Genomic DNA, 19326 nt, shown 5'->3' on the forward strand with positions numbered 1-19326 from the left:
CAGCAATACAAGTTAAGAAAAAAGGTATTCATCTGCTAAAGTGGTGCAAACCTTCTGACCGGACACATTCTTTCTCTACATTGAGTGACAACATGAATTTCTGAAGACGCAGGTTTTGGTTGTAACGCACAGGAAGTCTCCAGAAAGAAAACAGGACATTCAAAACAAACTACACTTCCTTTTAATTTTATTACAAAAACAAAAAACAGGATTTTCAGAATTAACAGTACAACAACAAATCTACTGAAAAAAGAAGAAAGGAGGGGGGGGGGGGGGGGGGGGAAACGGAGGCCAGGTGCGAGGGAGACGGTGTGTACGAGTGTGTGTGCATATGTTTACAAACCCCATTTAAAAAAAGAAGAAGAAGAAGAAATCAGAAAATGTATCTGCCCACCTCAAGAAAAGACAAAAGTTCCATCTTGTTACTTCGATTTAAACAAACTGAAGGAAACGTGACGGGAAAGTGAAACGTAGACGACGAGGTTTCTCAGTTTTTATATAAAACACTTGGCAGAGGATATGTCAAGTCTTTTCATTTATTATCCATTAGTTATGAAACTCATCTTTTCAAACAGAAAATAAACAATGCTCGCAATAAAAACCCATTTAAACACACATGCACGCACACAGACACACAAACATGAAACCCTGATGGATGGATGGAGATGGGGGGGTGGAACCAAAGGAGAGAATGAGGAGCGACAGGGGAGGAGGAGGGGGGGGGGGGGAGCTCATGAATGAAGTATGAGTGTGTCCTGCTGGTCCTTTCAACATGACACTTCACTGACCGACACGAAAATAAGGGGCGTCTACGTCTATATACACATCGTGTGTCTGAGCGTGTGTGTGTTTGGGTGTATGAGTCAGAAGAGCCGGTTGGGGGTAGAAGGAGGGGTCAACTAGGTTTGGCAGTATGTGTGTGTGTGTGTGTGTGTGTGTCCGTGTGTGTGTGTGTGTGTGGAAGAGGCATTTAAGACCGTCGCTTCTTCTTGCTGGGGTGGCTGGAGGCTGGTGGGCGGACCTTTCTCTTCTTGTTGTTGTTGTTGATGCTGCTGCTGCTGTTGGCGGCGGCGGCGGCGGCAGTGTCATCGTCCTCGTAGTGGCTCTCTCGGTCAGCTAAAAAAACAAAAACAAACATTTTAGCATTTTTAACAATAAGGAACACTTACGATTGATGTATAAAAGTAATAATCGATAATAATTTGGCTATTAAATGACATTTATTTAGTCGTTTATTAAGTCGTGCCCGTTAGCTTCACCACAGGAAGTTAAGTTGCCGTAACAAACGTTACAATTTCCAGAAACGGTTGATTGGTAGAGGATTTAAAAACAAAACGTATCAATAAACTGCCTTTCGGAAACAGACCTTTCCTGGCTTCTTCCTCCAGCTCGTCCCAGTCTTTACCGCTCTCCTCCTCGCTGCCGACCGACTCGCTGTAATCTACAAAACCGAAAGCAAAACGCATTTAAAAGAAAGTTTCACTTTGAGATTCACAGGAGTCGAGTGACAACAAAAAACTGAATATCGTACTGGAGTCCTCCGTCTCCGAGTCGTAGTCCTCATCGCTGTCTTCCCCCTCCTCCTCCTCCTCTTCATCTCCAGACGGGTTGAACGTTTCATCCTCCATTTCTGACTCCGAATCTTCCTCCGCACCACTCCCCTGAGACCAGAACAAGACACAGTAAGAGGGATACGATCCCAACAGATTTGTACTTGTCGTGTGTTTTCGCTCCACTGTGCTGAACGTACCTCACTCTCTGGGTCCAAGAAAGACCAGCCTCCCTGCTCGAAGAAGCCCTCGGGATCATCGACGATAGTCTTCATGATCTTGGTCCAGTTCAGGGACTGGACTCCCTCCGTGTACTTGATGTCACACGAGCTGAGAACGAGACGGGAAACGTTTGAATGCACAGAAACCCGAGCAGCCCGTGTGACTTTTGTTCGATTGTAAAAACATACTTGAGCCACTCCTTGATGGGGTCGAGGGAGTTGACGGGCACGGCGTTGATCATGGTGACCTTCTTGTTGTAGTCCTTGTAGACGATGACCACATCGAAGTTCTTCAGGTGGAACTGCACGCGCTCAAAGTGGACCAACTCCACCTCGTCCAGAGTCACCACAAACGGCGGCTGGATACGGACAGCAAAGATTCAAGAGTCAACTACATAAATATTGAATCCAGGTCTTCTACACCCAGACCTGGACATTAAATTGCATACTGCGCAGGAAGTAACGAGTACATCCAGAGGGTTTAAGTTGTAAGAAAGTACAAACAGCTGGCTCACCCATTCAGTGGTGTTGACAAGGGACCCGGACGTGGGTTGTAGCAGGCAGGTGCTCCTGTAGGGGGCGCCCTGGAACCTAGAAAACAAAAAGAGCCAAAAACCATCAGTCCACCTGCTGAGAGCTTTCACACATCCTCCTTCACAGTCGTGTAGCTCGAAGCGTATCGGACTCACCCGAGGTCTCTGAAGGGAACCTCGAACTCCAGCTCCTCTTTAGTCAGCGTCTCCACCTTCTCGATGAAGTTCTTGAAGGCCGACTTGAGCTTGTGCCTCATCTCCCGCTCCATCTGCTCGGCGTACAGGTCGTCTCGGTCGTGCATGTGTTGGTGTTTGCCCAGGTCAGTGGTGATCTCCCCGACCTCGGTGTAGAACTGGACGTCCGTGTGGCGTCTCTTACCGAACATGATGGCGTTCTGGAGGGAAAGATTAAACTTTTAAACAATTCTAAAGTCGTTGGCACACATTCATAGCGTTGAACCAATGAAGCTACCCTGAGGTGGAAGTGTAGAACAATGATCATCTCCCCGTCACAAGGCTGGAAGATGGCGTGTTTGATGTTGTTGTAAAGAATGTCCACTTTATCGCCACGGACCGACGTGAAACGGAAACCTGTGCGGGGAGAGGAGCGGGACTTCTCAATAAATAAATACACCGTATAGAGGTTTGGGCATCACATCGTTCCCTCCTTTACCACTGCGCATCTCAACAAGAGCCGTCTCACCGTTAGTGTGCGCCTCCAGTGAGCCCTGCATCCTCTTCTGGGCGATGTTGGGTCGGATGTAAAGGTCTTTGAGCTTGGGGTTGCTGCGGTTGAGGTTGATGACCAGCGAGTCTTGCTTGACGATGCCCTCCTTCTCCTTTTCTTCCGCCTCTCGCGTCTTGTAGCGCTTCTGTACCTCCTTGATGATGCGGAAAGCGTTCTGCAGGTTGGTGGAGGGCACCGACGGGTCGCCGGGAGTTTTGAGGTTGGACGCTCGGTACGTGCTGAGTGGGAAAGGTGGAGAGAGTTCAAGGAGGTGGGAATGGCACCAAATATAGTGAAAAATACATCTTAATAAGTCAGTTACTTCCTCTTACGTTGAACATTTGGACACCCGGGATCGGAAACTCTGAAAATATTCCCTCACATCACTTCAGAATAGTTAGGACTCACATTTCTTTAACAAACGTGGCGTCGGGGTTGGGGAAGATGTTTCCCTCTTGTCGTCCCAGAGAGCTGCCGGGGACGTAGAAGTTGATCCTCAGGTAGGTGTAGTCTCCTTCTACAGACATACTGATGTTCTAGACAGGCAGGAAGAGTGAAACGCATCAGTCGATATGAGAGGCTGTCGGGGAGGGGGAATGATCGAAACGCTGGTGGGACAGTTGACGATGACCTCAGTGTACCTTGATGGTGGCGATGTGGAACGGCGTAGCGATACCAAAAACCGGCATGACGACCGTCTCGTACTTCTTGTCGATGAAGATCTTCATTTCTCTGATGTCCTTTTCTCTGGGCATCTGGGAGATGTTCTTATAGGACACGTTGGATTTTCTGGCCCTGGAGAGGAAAAGACCAATTAATGACCAGAAACCTAATTACACGTGTGAATCCACGGCCTGCGCCTGCGCTCTTTGGAGAGTCATGCAGCTTTTCTCCAGGAACACGTATATAAAAAGGCTTTGACAAGTATTTACACTTACTTCTGAATCTGCTGCTCGCCTTTCTGCTCCGTCAGACGACGCTTGGCTTCTTCGTTCAAATGATTGGCCAACTCCTTCTGGTGGGCCCGCCTCTTCTCCTCCGCCGTCATCTCATTCTGAGTTCAACAACAGACACAACTGAGTGATCACACGCACGCACACATTAGGAGCACCGTGTTCATGATTGGATTGGTCTGTTCTGACACAGGATGGGAGTAATAACACACGCATGCAGAATACAGACATGTGTTACATGGTCAGAAAAAGAAAAACGAAAAACAACAACTCACTCAAATAAATGTAAAAACACTTTTTCCCCATCAGTTCCCATGTTTACAACCAGAGCTGATGAGAGTTGAGAAGAAAGCATTAGATACTTACCTTCCCAAGTAGCTGGTAGAGCACAAAAACATTCACACTCTTAGTTATAAACACTCTGTAAAAGGTGTCAATAGAAACTGATCACCGGTCACATGTCTAACGCACTCACTCTGGTTCTGTCCGCGAGCAGCGCGGCGCTGCGAGCTCCCTTCCCCAGCAGCTCCTCGGCGTCGTCTCCGTCTTCCTCCTCATCCTCCTCGTCGTCATTCTGAGAAGCACACAAACAAGAAAAGTGTTTTTAGTCAAAGAAAGAAAACAGACATGGCTGCAGGATAACACGCCAACACATGATGACTGGACTAGAAGTGTCAATGAAGTTCTCAAATAGGAGTCGTAGCCTTAATTTAGAGGCGTTATTGTTTTCTGATCTGCTCCCTTATGACCTGTTAAATTGTCGTTAACACCAACGCAACACTTTATGTATCCATTTCAAATTAAAAGCCCTCTGGCATTTTCTTACACGGCTTTTATTTTGAAACAAATTCAGCGGCTCGAGTGCGCTGAGACACGTACCTTCAAGAAGATTCCCACGTTTTTAATCTTTTTCTTGACAGGTGTGAGTATCGTGGCGGCGTCTTCCTGTTACAGAAACATTTCAGGTTGTAATAAACACGCTTTATAAAACATGCGTCTGGGAGACTTCTCAGCAGGGAAGGTGCATCTTACCTCGTTGATCTGTATTGTGTCGCCGATGAACAAGGCGTACTTTTTCTGCTCGTCCTTCTTGCCGTCTTTATTCACGAGGTCGGCAAAACCTAAACTGACGCTCAACACCATGCCTGGAGGAGACGCACACAAGCGTTGGTTAACAAGTGTTTTCTATAATACATATACACACGAGTTATGATCCTACACAGGTTTGAGCGCTGAACACTCACCTTTTTTCAGTTTGTACTGGTTTTTGGTGTTCAAAACCAAGGAGCCTTCTCTGAACTCGATTCCCATCGCAAAGCTACAAAGAACAACAACAAACAAAAAGATATGAGAAACGTGTGAATGTGTGCACATGGGGGGGAAAATGAGACGCCATCTTTGTGCATTTACCCGAGGTTTTTGGTCAGCTTTGCTACGAGGTCCGACTTCTCTTTCTTCACGTACTCCTGAACAGCGTTGTAAGCGTCGCTGATTTTTACACCTGTAGAGAGAAAAAAGTTTATAATTATTATTTTAAACAAAAAAAAAAAAATGGATATTTAAAATATTTGTACCCAAAGCTCCCACACTCCCAGCATGCTCCTGAACCCACCGTGTTTGAGCTGTTTGAGCAGCTCCTCTTCCACCAGCAGCAAGAAGTTGTAGTTGTCCTGCATCTCCTGAGGGGGGTCCACCATGAGGGTGCGCACGAGGTTGGAGCAGTACGACTTGTAGCGGATCCCCATGGCACACGTGATGGCTCCGAAGTGCATGTGGTTCTTGTCGCTGGAACAGAAAAGCGAGTAATGTCCGTTAAAAGTATGACGATTTGCTTTCTGCCCCACAGGAGCTGAACCGAAAGAAAGTCTGAATAACCAACAGCTTTAATGTCCCCGTGTCTCGGCTAAGAGGAGGCGAGCTACCTGACGACGCTGAACTTAAGGCTGTAGTTGCCGCCGCTCTGGATGATCGGAGGATAACACATCTCCACTGTGGAAGGATCTGCACCGCCCAGGTACTTCTTCTCTTCGATGGCCTTCTCCACCGACTCTGCCAGCTTACTGTGACGCACTTTCTGATGGGGAGGGGGGGGACAAGACGGGAACAAAGCAACTTTTTACCAACAGTTTTACCAACTGAAAGCACGCAGCCGGAGAGAACACAGAACGATTAGACGCACAGCGTGCCACAAAAAACGCTGAACCAGCATTAGTGAGGTGAACATTTATCCACGGCTCCTTCTCCTTACCTCGTCTGCGTCAACAATCTCCATGACGCGCTCCTTGAAGAACTTGGAGTAAACCTCGCTGGTGATGGCCGCAGCCTTTTTCATCAGGCTCAGCTCTCCGTCTTCCTTCACCGCCATTGTGTACGCGACCACGGCGCTGATGTCTGCCTGCAGGCAGGAAGCAACGGAAAAAACAAAAAGGGAGAGGTGTCGACCAAAATGGATATACAAGAGACAAAAAAAACAAATAACTTCAAGTGACATCTCGGATTGCGTCTCACCTTCTCCAGTCCCTCGGCGGTGATCGTGTCGTTCCAGCTCTTCATGTACTCTCCGGGGAATTTGTCCTTGCTGAACACGCCAACCATCTTGCCTTCTTTGCTGCCTCTGATCGCCTCGATCATCTTGTCAAAGTTAGCCTTGTTGCTTTCATTCTGAGAGACGTGCGACACCAAACGGCAATGATTAAATCGAGATTTACTCAGACAAAAAGTCCCACATGAAAGAACAAGAGAGCAAACAGCCTCCCAAATCACACACAAGTCGCACCTCAATATCTTCAGATCTAGTGCAGATAACTGTACAGAGGGGAGTGCGTTTAGGTCTTTAGGGTTACCTTTTCTCTGGTGAGCAGGGTGATGGGCGGCACACCGTTGGCATTCTCGTTGCCTTTAGTTATAGCAACCTGTTTGAGGAAATCCACCTTCTTCTTGCTGGCGAGGAAGATGATTTTGGTGTCGCAAAACACCATGATGGTGTCCGTCAACTCGTAGCCAAAAAGCCATGTCTGAGTAAAGAAAGAAAAGAGTTACGGTGAATTCAGTAAGTGATTTGAGAACCAATTAATCAGTTATTAATGTGTACAACCCTTAACATGCGTATGTAGTCCTATTTCAGAAAGAAAAGCACAAATAAGTCCCCACACAGCTTCAACAAATGGTTAGTTTAGATATTAATGCTCAAGTATTGCTCTTACCTGTATGGCTGTTGATTTAGCATAGACAATTTCCTCATCCACTCCCACAGACACCACAATGGCATCGACTTTCCCAAACTCATCTTCTCCTTTCTGGGAAATAAAATAATATATGCACACATAATTGAATGTTATGCATGCAAAAGTACACACTGGAGGTGCTTCCTACTTCATGCACAGCACTTCTCTCTGGTAGACAAAGAAGCAGTTGTAGGATGAATAACCCTGGTGAGTGAAGCCGGGTAGCTAGTTGTGCTAGCATCACTGAAAAGTTGAATTGTAACACATCTGCAACATCAGCACCTGATGCTTCAACGCAGACAGCAAACAGGAGGGTTACAAGTCTTGCAAAGCGGATTAAAAGTCTTTAAATGCCAGTTATAATGCATCCTGCAATGAGCCAGTCATCAGATAGCATGATTGGACTGCAATATCAAGTGATATTTACAACACTACACAACACTTACAACTTCTAAAAATGAGTTTACGACTTAAAAAGTAAACACAAGTAAACGTATAGTGATTTAAAAACCATGTCCGACTTTAGATAAAGTCATTTCCAGAAGCTGCGGGCATCCTGCACATGTTACTGGCGTTATTCTGATGCTAATGAGCTAGCTAACATTAGCATGTAGCGAGCGTTAAAAATGCAAACTGACAGTAACGTTAACGTTTCACGGCCAACTGTCACGCACATCTGCGTGGTAATGTAGGTTTCTGTAATCCGTTAAACGCCATTTATTCGTTAAATTAACCCACGCGGGTTCTCCACACGTTCGGCTAGTACATTAGCTTGGTTGTAAACTTACTAGCTAGCACGCTAGCTAACGTGGTGAATGGGATGGAAAGTGTGCTAACATGAGTTAGCTAGCTTGTTGTGTCTGATACAACACCAGGGATCTTCCAAACACGTCCATTTGGAAAGTGTGAATAAAGCAAGTCATGTTGTGTCGACTGAGGCCTGGTTGTCGGCGCAGGGCTCGAGCAGGGAAACATCACGCCGATAACACACGCAAGTCGCTCGGGAGAAAAACGCGGCTAAGTTAGCGGTGGGTATCTTCCAGCAGCACTTTCCCCACGTTCAAATAACAACTGCAGACACTTTGACTCCAACACACGCTCATTTTACCTTCCAGTTGCTGTATAATCTCTTGATCCGGCGGTAGTACGCTTCCTTGTCCAGGTTTACCGCCATGGTGAGTCCTGTGTTGCAAACTCCAGCTCCCGGCTTCGCTCCTCAGCAGGCCGGATGAGGATGATGATGAAGATGATCAGTGTCAACTAACAATAACGCACTTTCCTTCCACGCCTGCTGAGATCCACGCACCGCTACGAGATGCTGCTGCTTCCCTTATAATTCCACGTAATCATGTAACGAACCACGCAAAAAAAAAAAAAAAAAAAAACTATTAGTAAGCAATCACTCGGTTAAAATAGGCTAAATTATTAAAATATAATGTAATATGGCTTTTTGCCACACTCACAACCACGCACACACCAATCTGTTATAATTAAGTCCTCAGTCCTCGGTCTCCCCCCCTCCTTTCCTTCCTCCACTGCTTCTTTTTCCTCTCCTCCCCCTTAGTCTTCACATATCAGCTTTTATAATATAATAAACAAACGTTATTTAAAACCATAATGGCGCCTAACACACACATGTTTCACTGACAAGAGGAAAGAAACAAAAGAATAAAGGCTTGGGGAGTTCATGTCCTCCTTGTTTTGTTACTTGAGATTTTATTTAATGAATTGTGGCGCATTTTAATGTTACATGTAAGGCTGCACTGCGCAGCAGCGCCCCCTGTCTTATGTTGACCACGCTGCTTTTTCCCGCCATGATGGGTTTTCCCGCCATCGTCATCAAACATTTTCTACTGTAGTCAATCTCGCGATAGAAACTGCAGCGATGATATCACAGGAGTTTCACGCCTGAGATGACGCCTTTTTGTCAACAGCCATATCGATAAATATTTAAATCTATTTTTGTACTTTTTGGTATTCTGTACATTTGAATTATCAACTGTATATTTATAATCTTACTAAATTTCATATTATTTAATGGACATTTACAGATACAGGTTTTCACAAATGTTCTATTGATTCAAAGGCTGTGAAATTTAAAAACAGAAGATTGTTGTTTAAAGTTAAACTCAACTGTTGAGTTTAACTTTTCTGTACATTGTATAATGTGTACTTTCTGTATCTATTGTATGGCATAATGAATTTGTTCTTGTTTATCTATATAAAACACTTTTCTGATATTTAGATGGTTTCTTCCATTTAAGTTTGTTATAAACAAATAAAAATGTTTATATATATATAAATAAATAAATAAATATATATATATATAAATAAATATATATATAAATATATAAATAAATATATATATAAATATAATATATATATATATATATAAATAAATAAATATATAAATATAAATATATATATATATATATATAAATAAATAAATATATAAATAAATAAATACATATATAAATATATAAATAAATAAATATATATATATATATACATATATATATAAATAAATAAATAAATATATATATATATACATATATATATATATATACATATATATAAATAAATATATAACTATATATATAAATAAATATATAACTATATATATAAATAAATATATATATATATATATATATATATATATAACTATATATATATATATATAATTAGTCAAATTAGTTTTTATAAAAATGTATCACCATTAATCAAATAAATGCCACTCCAGATGTAACCCTGACGCCAAAATGTGCACCACCAAATGTATATTAAAACATAAAATATTTTATTTCACCATTAAAAACATTTCCAGGATATCTACAATAAACCAGACCAGATTACTGCATTTCATCTGACTGGGAACAGTTTTTTTTTTGGAAGCAACCATTCCCTTCCTTGATTATTCAACAGACCTGAAAGCAAATGTTCTTAAATTAAACACTGTTATGTTATAAAGTAAAGCTTCTTCATATAGTTTTCCCTTTCCCCTTACAGTAGTGTTGTCTGAGCTGGTGTGTTTATTTCAGTCCCAATATTTGTTCACCACAGATGTTGATTAAACACAATATGCACCACATATTTAAAAAGCTCTTGTGTTGCGGGGGTATTTCAGCAGCAGTGGAGAACAGAGTTATTTTTCTTCTCCTGGATTTTAGCACCTGTATTCAAAGTTTTAATTCAAATCCTTTGCGTGACTGTAGCTTATTTCCCTCCCAACGTGGCTTAAAGAGGCGATGAACTGCAGATTCCTCTCCACGTCGTCACAAAATGGCATTTTACCCTTTTTTGTATGACTCCAAACTATCGTTAAGATCGTTTGTGCTTTGCCCAGTTGTTGCTGGTTTGTACGTAGAATCTCTAAAGCACCCGCTACACATTACCGAAGAACAATCAATGAATCCCCAAAGTAACAGTAAAGGGAAGAGCGTACAGATTTGAAGTGGAATTTTAAAAATGAATAAAAAGAAACTCATGATTTCCTTTCTGCACTTTTTCTTTTTCTTTTCTCAAAACAATTAATAACACCGTAGGTTCATATAAAACTTTTTTTTGTTGTTTTTATCAAGTCCATACTTTTTACAATAGATGATTAATCTTCTGCTTTATCTTCAGCATCATGTCCTTGTACCGAGCCGTCTTTCCCGCCGCAGCGTCTCCCAAGTTAGGTTTTCGGCTGGAGTGAACGTGTCCGCCGCAGAGCGGTACATTGTAGTGATTTTCAAATACTTTCCCGTGACCGTCCCCCTCCTGGTTCTCGATACAACAGACCATTATGTGCCGATACCTGAGCCTGATCATTCGTTTCATTCCTCCGTTTGCATCTCATGTGTCTCTGTGTTCGTCCTCTCCCTATGCAACCGTGGTGGAGTTCTGCCCTCGGATGGCGCACCAGGCCATGAACACATCTCTGTGGAGGAGAAACAAACGAAAGGAAAAGATCACTTCATGTCACGTCATGATGTGTGCAGGGTGACAACCGACTGCTGTTGGGACGCACTATAACCAAAACGGGTTTTACAGAACTCCACATCTGGTGTGCATGTTGCTGGCGTACACACCTGCAGTGTGTGGCGACACACTCGTTGCTACAGTACTCCTTGTCCCAGTCTTTGCACTCCACGGCGGGCTTGGTGCAGCCGGCGCGCACGCATATGTTACGGCTGGCGGCGGGAGACACACTCGGGACAGTGGCAACGTTCACCTCAACCTCCATCTGAGACACAAAACGAGACAAATATACATTTATAAAAATAAAAAAAAAGGTATTTATCAAATCGTCCGAATCTGAGCTACGGGCGATTATTGCACGAGTCGTTTCATGTGTTGCTAAGACAACAGACAACACGTGCTGCGCTTACCCCTTCCTCTGCCTCCGCCACTTCCTCTCCCTCCGTCATCACATCAGCCGACTGTCCCATCTCCACCGTCAGACCCGACGTGGGCGCTTCACCGGCCGACGTCACAATGATCGGCGCGCTTGAATCCGACTGCCGCGACGATGGGACGACCTTGATCTGCAGCGGCGGCGGAGCTGTGGCAGCGCCTCGCGGCTTGGCCTGTAGAGGTGGAGGGGCCTGGGCGTGCACCATCTGCTGCAGCCGAGGCGGGAGAGGGGTGCTCTGCATCTGCTGCAGCGGTGGCGGCTGGCGTGGCGAGGAGGCGGCCGTCAGTTTGATGATGATCTTGGTGACGGTGGGGGGGTTCGGCGGGGGAGCGGGCGGAGGTTGGGGTTTGTTGGCGCCGGTGCGGGAGCGTGTGGTGACCTGAGGCAGGTCCAGGATGATGTTAGAGGTGCAGATGTTGGTGATGGTGTTCTCCTCGGGGTTGTAATGCTGCGACCTGGTGGTGCGAGCGGCGAGGCTGGAGGCGGCTGTTGCTATGGCAGCGGCAGCCAAGGCTGGAGGCGGAGGCGATGGGGGCGACGGGGAGGTGTCCATGACTTCTATAGGGGCCTGAGGAGAGGACGGGGAACAGTCAAGTGCAAGATTTGAATTTTACTGGTTTCTGTGGTTCATTATCAACCAGTGATGCATCTCTGACGTCTCACACACACACACACACACACACACACACACACACACACACACACACACACACACACACACACACACACACACACACACACACACACACCTGAGAAAGCTGTCCGTCTCTGTACTCTGCCAGTGCCTTCAGGTAATCCTTCTTTGCAGCTTCGTTTTTCCTTTTGTAAACCTGGAAAAAGGGGGAAATGTTTCACTGAACTGACGCACGTGTTTAAATCTTACCCCGTGTCACTGAGCCCGCGTCGGGGTGAGAGAGGACACTCGGAAAGACGCCTTCATCAGTTCCATAGCTCAACATTTGTTCACTATTCCTAAACTCAATCTGGCGAGAGCTTCCTCCTCCTTCCTCTCACCTGTTTCTGCTCCTCCCCCAGGCTGTCCCACATGGACGCCACTATCTTAGAAACTTCTCCAAAGGTAGCGTTGGGGTTTTGTCCCTTAATCGCCGCCTGTGTGTCCTTGAAGAACAAAGCGTAGGCCGACACAGGTTTCTGAGGCTCGTTGGGGTCTTTCTTGTTATTACTATTCTTCTTCTTCCGGACAGCCGGAGGGACGCTGGCGGTGGGGGCGGAGAGCGGAGACTCGGACAGGGACGGGTCGAGGGAGATGACTCCGGAAGAGACGGCGAGAGAGACCGGAGATTCCACCAGGACGCTCTGATCGGAGGGGAAGGGAAAGATGTTAGAAACGGTATCCACAAATCATTTCCCTCGTTGTAATCCCGTCACGAGGGAAACCTTCCAGAAATGGATGAAGTATTTTTTTTAATTCAGTTTCGTAAAGAAGTTCTGATTCTAGAATCTTTTCTTTGAAGTGGTTTCAGCACTTCATCTCTGACCAGAGAAAACCTCGTATCTCCAATTGTGGTGGTTTAGAATTTCTCAGATAATTGAATTTAAAGTTTCCGTCACGAGGTTAAAAACTTTGCTTAAGAAAATTTGGAAATAAATGCTTTTCACGGGACAGCAAAGGTCATTTACTCTTAACATGTACTCTACTGAGAATGCATTCTTTTTTTTAAAGCAAAGAGTTAGTTTTATTTATTTAATTTTTTTATTATTCTTTTTATTTAAATTTTTTTATTATTATTTAAATTTTAATTTTTTTATTATACTTTTTTTATTCATTTTTTATTTTTCTAAATAAATATTTTTATTCTATATTTATTAATAATAATAAATTATATTTGTAAAGCACCTTTCCTAGCTAAAAGCAATCTCAAGGCGCTAAATTTAAATAATATTTGTTTACATCTTGGCAAATGTACGCCATGAAAGGTCATGCAAAATGATCTATTAGCACTTCCTGTTTGCGCCGTAACTGCTGATGTACGAATAAAAACCATTTACTTCCAAACATGGAGATTATAAGAAAGATCTAAATGCCGTCTAAACATATTTGCTTCATTTCCTTAAAGGCCTTTACACACTGGGGCGACGAATAAACAACACCAAAGTGGGAATTACTCGGCTGCACATGTTTGACATCAAAACTGAGAACACGGAGAACCAGGTAGCTCACCTGGTAGGACGGGCAACTCATGTAACACGGCTGAGTCCTTAAGGTAGCGACCGGGGGTTGAATCCAACCTGTGGCCCTTTGCTGCATGTCATCCCCTCTCTCTCCCCCTTTCCAGTCTATCTGTCCTATCTGTGCAAAAAGAAAAGAGGCAAAAAAAAAAGTAAATAAAAAAACGATTAAAATGCACGACATCTGATCCGCACAACGCGATTGGTAGATTCCTTTATTCGCGGTACAAAAGTCCAGAAAAAAATATATACGTCAAGTCACTTTTCGCCGCATAATAATCAGGTTCAGTATTCATTCAACGTGTGTGTAAAGGCCTTAAAGCTCGTTCCATCTCACAGATTCAACGCTAAAGACTTGTGATTGACTGGAGCTGGACAAGATGGCTTCACCCAGTGTTGCTAATTCTGTTACTTTAAACCTTTGTGACTTGTTTTTAAATATTTTAGCCAATGTGAGTATCTGATTGAAGGCAATGTCTAAATCGAGCAATAAATCGGCGTGTAGGAATGGTTCCCAAACAAGGGAACAGTCTGACGTGGAGGCGTTAGCCAACGCGGTGCTGGAGAAGCAACGAAGCTACTTGGACTCGCGCTTCACAAACTTCAACAGATGGGTCTACCGGCAGTGCAGGATGTGCACAGGGACCCTGTGCGCCCTTCTGACGGTGAATAGCGGCCCTTTGGATCGTGCTAAACTACACGGCCTCACTGTTTTGGACTAAATGCACGCTGCTCTGCGTGGACTGGGATCTCTTCCAGAGTTTTGGATTCTTTCTGCAGCCTGATCTTCGTCTGACGCTCGACTCGTCTGGAGACGGATTCGTCTTCATCTTTGTTTGGCTGGTCAGACTAACTTGCGAGCCTACTGCCTGATTTGTGGATCCCATACCACGTAATATACTTTGGACTTGTCATTTTTCTTTCTCTCGTGTACTTTAAGTTATTTCATTTACCGCTCGCCATGAGGACCGCGCGGTCGTGATCAGCTCATGATTTCTCGCTCGCTAACCTGCTTATGAAAATAGCTTTTAAAACTCACCCTTCTAAAGTCATCCATGTCGTCGTCCTGGAGCGAGCTGGTGGGCGACGCCGTGGCCGACAGAGGGTTATCAGGCGACTGGGGGTGTTGCAACATGTTCCCGCCTCCCAAGCTCAGCCCCAGTTGGGCGCTGAGCTCCGACTGGTCGATAGTGGTCAGCTGGTTGGAGCCCAGCAGGCCCTGGCTCATGTCACCCAGCGGGACGTCGATGGTGACCGGGGACGAGCTGCTGAACTGAGAGCCGATGGGATGACCGAGGTCCTGGGGATGGAAAGAGGATGCGAGTGAATTTAAGCGTTCGCGATAACTTGTGACACTTCAAATGTCCCGCACTGCTCACCATTCCCAGCGACGACCCCAACAGAGCACTTCCCCCCGACTGGTTGATGACTCCCAGACTCAGGTGCTCCAGTCCCTGTGAGGGGGCGTTGACGAAAGTGGAGGCGAACGAGGGGTCGTCCCCTTCCACCACGGCGTTCCCGGGTACCACCACGCTGTCGGAGGGGCCGGTGTCCGACAGCTCCCCGAAGTGGGACACCACATCGGACACGGTGAGGGCGGAGTCCGGATCCAAAGAGATGGGAGGTATCTCGAACTCTTCATCGCCGAGGCTGGGGGTGTGGAACGTCTGGAGAGAAGATGGCGGACGGAAGCAAAGCGGAGAGAGAGGACAAGAGACGTGAAGGAAGAGAAAACAACGTTTGTGAGAAATTGGGGCGGAGAAGAGTAACCGACAAAAGGGAGGAAAGAGAGCCACGAGGAAAATGGGAGAAGATTAGTCAGTAACGGCTTTCTGGAAAAACAGGATTATTATTGTTTTGGACATCAAAAGACGTACTTTAGGGATTCATTCTCCTAGAATCTGAAGACTAAAGTATCTCTGAGTGATCAGGGCAGGGGTGGAAAATAGTTTTTAGTGCAAAAGTTCAGTGTTCAGGAGCCTGCGTCACAAAGCAAGATTAGTGGGTTAGCTTGCTTTCTCATCTCGGCCCCGTCTTTGGCATCGTAACGCCGCCTCACGTAGACGATCACCCCGATGACGTCCTCCAGAGGTGAGCGTCAGAGGTCAACAGCCTCAAAGTCTCGACGATTACGATAATCCTAAAATATCGCAGCAGGCCGATAACTTGTTCCAGATTACTGAACATGTTCAAAGAGACGCCTGTGTTTCCGTATTCTTTCTCGAGCTGCGTGACTATACAGTAAATATGTATTACATTTTAAACGACTTATCGCTCGTGCGTTGAGCCGGTTGATAAGCAGCTTCATGGCGTCAGTCATCCAGGAAGGCGAGACTAAAGGGAACTTGCTTTGTGATACAGGCCACCGGTCATGCACGTTACAAAAACAAAAAACTGCTTGAAGCTTCAGCTGTCAAAGCATGCCATCACTCACAGCTGCACAGTGTGCCGACAGGTGACCAGGAGGCAGCAGATAGGGACAACGCTAATGATTGCAATATTACTCGACAGTATGCACACAAAGCCGACAGTTTTGGGTATGAAATATGTTACGTTTAGATATTAGGGTACAGGTGACATTGCATGTGGTGACACTGAAAATGAACATGCCTGCGAAATGCTCTTCAACCTGTTCGTAGTCGTGTTTCACGCTCACGTTTTTTATAATAGCTAATCCTCGAACACTGTTTTCTGACGCACTCTACTGCCGAGGCGAAGTTTGTCTGTTATTCTGATGACAAAACAGCAACGCCCACATGTACGTCATGTCACTAAATCACTTTTGTATTCTGACCTTGTTTGTAAAAAGTGTAAAAACATTATTTATTAGAAAATTATTATAAAAAAAAATAGAAAAAAAGTGTTTGAATTTAAGCAGGAGGGGTAGTGAAATATAAAGTATTTAAAAAATAATTCATACTCCACCAGCAGATCCAGCGAGGTTGAAGAGGTCAATGGGTTTAGTGGCACACTAAAAGATGTCAGTACGTCAGTAAGTGCACGTTGATTACAAATGTCATGGCTCATCTTTGTGGCAGTGACACTGCTTTTATACGTACTCATGGCACCAATCACATTAAAATGCTTCATACATACAGAGCAATACTTTTGTATGACTCACAAAAGGATTAAACTAATATTAACATGGTTGAAATGCTACAAAAATAGAATTTGCCAACTGCTAGGTATTAAGTTAGAGATGATTGAGTGTAGGCATGGTTGTTGTGTGGTTTAAAACTGCTCTCTGATATGACATGAAAGCAGCTTTAGCTCTGCGGCTCCAACATATGGTAACACATGCTATGGTTCTGCATGATTGGGAGGCTCCATAGCAATTAACAAAGAAACCTGTCAGAGGGAAATGTCAATGCCGGATCATTGAAGATGTAAAAAAGGCCTACCTCTGAAGAGGAGAGGAAGGGATGGCCGGACCCAGAGATTGTCAGGTAGTTGTCACTGCCTCCAGGGAACTGAAACATTAAAAAAAAGGTGGGAAGACATTTATCCCTTTATGCTCCAAAGCCAGACTCCTTTTTTTAAACACACAGTTGCATTGCCATCCAGCACACAACAAGGAACATACTGTCTTGTCTGTGCACATGGATGCGTTTACGGACAGCCTGTATTTAGTTGGGTCAAAAATATGCAAAGAAGTGACACCGCTTTGTGTGTGTGCCCCATTCATAAGATAGAGTCACCTTGTTGTCAGTGTCAAATCCATTGAAAGACTGCGGATCCAGGAACTCTGGATCACCGTCGTGCTGCCCGGTACCGTCCGTTAAATCCGAATAAAAATTCAGGTCCATCTTTTCAACTGGGCCTCATATGTTAGCTATGAGGCCCCTCTTCAGTTCAACAAGATGTTGCGCAATTAACTGAAATTCCCTTTATTTTAAATATATTTGACTGTCTGGGGTTAAAGTCGCTTCAGGTAGCTAGTAGGCGGAGATACCAACCCTCCAAAAAACCGAGTCTAAATGAGCTGTAACCTTATTTCTTATGAAACCAACAACACTGACAGCTTTTGCAGATGTTCAGCTAGCTCACGCCACTAAAACTGAGCATGTGTACGCCAGCAGCCGTGCCAAAAATAACCTGTCTGCTGGCAGGCTAGCTACCGAGGGGGTAACGTGGCTATTAACCCGTCTTTCTTGCTGACTTGTCCTATCACGGTTTAGCTTTAGCTGGCTTTGACGCAAAGCAGCAGTACTCTTTACTTCACGACCAGCCAGGCGCCCGATTGTCTGTCGGTCCTCAAACGTAGCATTCAATCAATGACCGCAGCTAACAGACAGACCATAATAACATGAATGTAACTGTTAATTCTGCTCGAGAGGTCTGGAAGACGACAATGATCGTTTCAAGGTGTCTGACAGGGACGCAGACCGAATCCGTGTCTTTTGCTTCGTGTTGGCCCGGGCCAGGCTGCTCAATGGATCCAGAGCCACGGATTACGGGCGGAATGGAAGGGGTCAGCGCCGGATGTGGAGCGATACAGGTTTCAAAATAAAATCAGATAATCACTCAAACACATTTTCGCATATCGATAATAAAGTCGAGTTTGCACTGCTAGTAGTTTGATCTATTCTGACTGTATTCTCTAAATGCAAAAAACTAAGCTAAATCCTCTTCTGATTAATTCTTTCTTATCACTAATATGGAAAATTCGACTTTATTCTCGACATTTCAACTAATAAATAAATGCTTCGCTCTAAATGTGTATGACTCATATGTGTAGCTCTTGGTTTGTTAATTACCAATACTTACAGGAACATGAGGAACAATAAGAACCATCTACTTATATTGTTTGTATTTTGTAACGGAAAAAATAATACAAATAGAAATATTTATTTTGAAAGCAACGACCGGAAGCGGCCTGTCATTCTGTTCTAATCCAACCGACACAGGAGGAAACTTTGATAAATGTTTTATGTTTTAACGAATAAAATGTCAAATCAGCTTTTAACGGCGGGCAGGCAGCATATATTCCCCCTGTTCTCTCCAATGGTTAGTGATACGGAGGTCCATGTATATTCTACAGATTAAAATGACCGTTAAAACGATTAAATGTCGGAAGTGAAGCTTTAAACTCTTTACATTAGCATATGATTATTTATTGTAAACCAAAAGCAATACGTTTGACGTCTTTAAAGGGTTAAATAGATGAGCTGAAGTTAAATCAACCGATTAATAAAAAAAAAAGGGATAATAAGTGGAACATGTCCGGTTGATGCGCCGTCATTGTTGTGTTTCTGACAACCAAAGATCGTGTGTTATAATTGATCAGCACATATGAAGACAAAGGTGATTCTTTTATTATGTCAAACGTTTCTACTACTCTTACCTCCATGCTCACCCCCGATATCTGAATATTGTTTTGTTTTTATCCCACTTGTGCAAGTGAACTTCGCCCAGAATTGATTTCCTCAAATATCACAACAAGGCACCGGCTTCCCGATTGTACGTACATGTGGAAGTGACGTCATCACGTCAAATAAAACGTGACGTTAGCGTTCCAGAATAAAAGGCAAT

General features: G+C 44.3%; 2 protein-coding genes across 9 annotated transcripts; both read right to left on the minus strand.

The window, feature by feature from the left end:
• Positions 1–499: 499 nt before the first annotated feature.
• On the minus strand, positions 500–8879 carry supt16h (SPT16 homolog, facilitates chromatin remodeling subunit). Of its 3 annotated transcripts, XM_029454810.1 has the most exons (26): positions 8672–8879; positions 8317–8537; positions 7188–7280; positions 6828–6998; positions 6493–6645; positions 6233–6379; positions 5907–6058; positions 5597–5769; positions 5395–5485; positions 5229–5302; positions 5017–5129; positions 4864–4929; positions 4460–4558; positions 4351–4362; positions 3970–4085; positions 3673–3826; positions 3440–3567; positions 3008–3270; positions 2777–2895; positions 2461–2699; positions 2287–2362; positions 1961–2130; positions 1751–1880; positions 1532–1661; positions 1367–1441; positions 500–1116 (listed from the first exon to the last, which is right to left on the minus strand). In XM_029454810.1, exons 2-26 carry the CDS (start codon positions 8380–8382, stop codon positions 971–973), a joined length of 3156 nt encoding a protein of 1051 aa, XP_029310670.1. In that variant the 5' UTR covers positions 8383–8537; positions 8672–8879; the 3' UTR covers positions 500–970. The 3 variants fall into 3 exon arrangements, with proteins under 3 accessions (XP_029310670.1, XP_029310669.1, XP_029310671.1); XM_029454809.1 differs by having other exon boundaries at positions 8317–8879; XM_029454811.1 differs by lacking the exon at positions 4351–4362 and having other exon boundaries at positions 8317–8875.
• Positions 8880–9984: 1105 nt separating this feature from the next.
• tox4b (TOX high mobility group box family member 4 b) lies at positions 9985–19271 on the minus strand. 6 transcript variants are annotated; one of them, XM_029454817.1, is made up of 11 exons: positions 19139–19271; positions 17196–17264; positions 16715–16765; positions 15174–15461; positions 14834–15094; positions 13787–13915; positions 12619–12921; positions 12354–12434; positions 11579–12172; positions 11279–11433; positions 9985–11127 (listed from the first exon to the last, which is right to left on the minus strand). In XM_029454817.1, the coding sequence occupies exons 1-11, from the start codon at positions 19142–19144 to the stop codon at positions 11070–11072; spliced, it is 1995 nt and encodes a 664-aa protein (XP_029310677.1). In that variant the 5' UTR covers positions 19145–19271; the 3' UTR covers positions 9985–11069. The 6 variants fall into 6 exon arrangements, with proteins under 6 accessions (XP_029310677.1, XP_029310675.1, XP_029310679.1 ...); XM_029454815.1 differs by lacking the exon at positions 19139–19271 and adding an exon at positions 17493–18271; XM_029454819.1 differs by lacking the exon at positions 16715–16765.
• Between the last annotated feature and the right edge of the window lie 55 nt (positions 19272–19326).

The sequence above is a fragment of the Cottoperca gobio genome, chromosome 18 (genome assembly GCF_900634415.1).
Source record: "Cottoperca gobio chromosome 18, fCotGob3.1, whole genome shotgun sequence".
Lineage (NCBI taxonomy): Eukaryota > Metazoa > Chordata > Actinopteri > Perciformes > Bovichtidae > Cottoperca > Cottoperca gobio.